The 2,257-nt window shown below is 36.7% G+C and overlaps 1 protein-coding gene across 2 annotated transcripts; it reads left to right on the top strand.

The window, feature by feature from the left end:
- The first annotated feature begins 714 nt into the window (after positions 1-714).
- On the top strand, positions 715-2,140 carry LOC118751880. Of its 2 annotated transcripts, XM_036486705.1 has the most exons (4): positions 715-1,017; positions 1,229-1,417; positions 1,482-1,703; positions 1,955-2,140. In XM_036486705.1, exons 2-4 carry the CDS (start codon positions 1,349-1,351, stop codon positions 2,048-2,050), a joined length of 387 nt encoding a protein of 128 aa, XP_036342598.1. In that variant the 5' UTR covers positions 715-1,017; positions 1,229-1,348; the 3' UTR covers positions 2,051-2,140. The 2 variants fall into 2 exon arrangements, with proteins under 2 accessions (XP_036342598.1, XP_036342597.1); XM_036486704.1 differs by having other exon boundaries at positions 715-1,417.
- The last annotated feature ends 117 nt before the right edge of the window (positions 2,141-2,257 follow it).

The following is a 2,257-nucleotide window of genomic DNA, read 5'->3' as shown; positions in this document are numbered from 1 at the left end:
CTAAATGCTAAAAGCAACCCTGTGATCTTCCAAAATTTCGACGATTCGAACATGGTTTAATGAGAAAAAGTGGCAACATTGCTTTTTCGAGAATACAGTCGCTAGCTGCGTTTCAGTGATCGCCGATCGAGATTTCATTTATTATTTTACATTATTTGGATAAAGAAAAGTTACGCAAATTCAACATCGATATGATGCTGATAGAAATCTGGATTAATTTGTGATCAACTCTGTTTTTTTTGTTTCCTAATTAAGTCTGGAAATTATAATTGACAGCACCGACAAATGAATATATACACGAAAAATGTTCAGTTATCGTTAAAACAATTCAAGTTTTTGTATTGAATTTTCGGTTTAGAATTTATTTTTTCCTTTTCAGTAGGGGGGCACATTATCTTTTCCGTGAGAATTTATCGTAATAGATACGGATCTGAATAAGCGACTCGAACGCGCCTGTTTGTCAAAAGCATACGATTTCGAACTCGCGTAAATGTACATTTGCTAAATGCGGTAGCATGAACGCTCTTCGAAAACATATGTTCGAAAGTGCTAAATGTTGCATTTTAAATGCAGCAAAAACGCTGCATAATTTATCCTTTATGACACTAAACAGCTGACTTTCGCTTTTTATTTAAATTAAAGAGGAATACGAAAAAAAAACAATTATATTTGTGTTCGCCGCCAATTTAAATTGTCTGTCCGACAAAATTTAAGATTTTTGAAAGATGTAAGTATTATAAAAGAGAATATACACATTTTAAACTATGATTTATGCATAAATATGTTTACTATCGATTTATAATGAGTTCAACAAGCCAATGTGCAGCAAAGAGGAGCCGCGCTTCAGGCGAGCAAATTGAAAGGCTGCTGGACTACTCGTCGGAGTGCCCGGGATTAGCAGCGGGCAAATTCCAAAAGATGCACGGCAAGTCTGAGAGCGACAGGAAGTGGAGTGAGCTGGCGGAAAATCTAAATACCATCGGCGGAGCTGTGAAGACTGTCGAATAATGGAAAACAGTAAGTATATGTTTTGGAATTATTTGACGAGGAGCTGGGGAACTGTTTAGTAATTTGCCCAATGATTTCGGGCTTGTGTACCCGAACAGGTTACCCGACCCAAACAATTTTTACACACGCTTATATTGAAGGGTATACACTTTATTCTAAAAACAGTGGGCAATTAACTAAAAATTTCCCAGAATCTGCGCAACAAAATTTTTTTATACAGGTGTGGCGCGATCTGAAAAGCCGTACAAGTGTCAGGGTACGGGACAGGAAGAGGCAGCAAGCATTAACCGGCAACCGGCCGGTTAATCAAGAGCCCATAACAGAGGTTGAGAGGCGAGTTATGGCGCTCATCGGCAGCGAGTACATTGAGGGCAATGGAAGAGTTGTCGAAAATGTGCCTGTGGAAGAGGTAATATGGAGTCAGGTGATATTTTGGATTCCTCATTTCTAAAGCTTTTTATATTCCTCAATAGAATTTGCAATTGCGTTTGGAGGATGGATACGATAGTGTTGACTCCGTACTATCGACTACCACAGCAGCTGACGATGTTGAGGTGATGTGTGCAACACCCCGTATTCCTGCTAAAAGGACTCCGCCTAGGAGTCTAAAAAGGGAGCGAGAAGATGAGGAGAAAGAGAAGGAGATGCAGGCCAAGTTCCTGGAAGTGTCCAGCAAGCAAGCAGATGCTTTAAAGGTATATTCCCATTACGATTCACCTTTTTATTAAAACTAAAAAATATTTTTTATCAGACTTAATCTTAATATTGTGAGAGCGTTTGTAGAATCAATATTACCTCTTTCACACTCAGTGACCAATAATATATGTGCATAAAAGTCGAATGCATTATATCATAGTAAACTTAACCTCCAGACTGTACTAGTCTTTCTTTACGAATACAAATAAAATGAAAAAATATTATTGACTTTTGCATTTTGGTTTTTTAGCTGCTAGCTGAATGTAGTGCCGCCAATACAGAAACCAACAAATTGATGGTTGAGGCGTTTAACAGATTGGTATACGTCATTAGCTCCTGGACTTAATATTTGTATGTACACATTACATTACATTAGCATTAACTATTTTAACTTATAGTATATACACCTATAACCAACAAAATATGTTAGCGAAATTTGCTTCAGTTATTTCTATTTCACTTTAGTTTATTTAATGTTGATTTATTTTTTATAAAGTATAGCTCATTGTTTGACAAAAACCAAATGAATCCAAACTTTACACTTTGTATAAAC

The sequence above is a fragment of the Rhagoletis pomonella genome, unplaced genomic scaffold, assembly GCF_013731165.1.
Source record: "Rhagoletis pomonella isolate Grant_MI unplaced genomic scaffold, Rhpom_1.0 Rhpom_scaffold_01059, whole genome shotgun sequence".
Classification (NCBI taxonomy): domain Eukaryota; kingdom Metazoa; phylum Arthropoda; class Insecta; order Diptera; family Tephritidae; genus Rhagoletis; species Rhagoletis pomonella.
The sequence above is the reverse complement of the archived record's forward strand: the minus strand, read 5'-3'. Positions and strand labels throughout refer to the sequence as shown.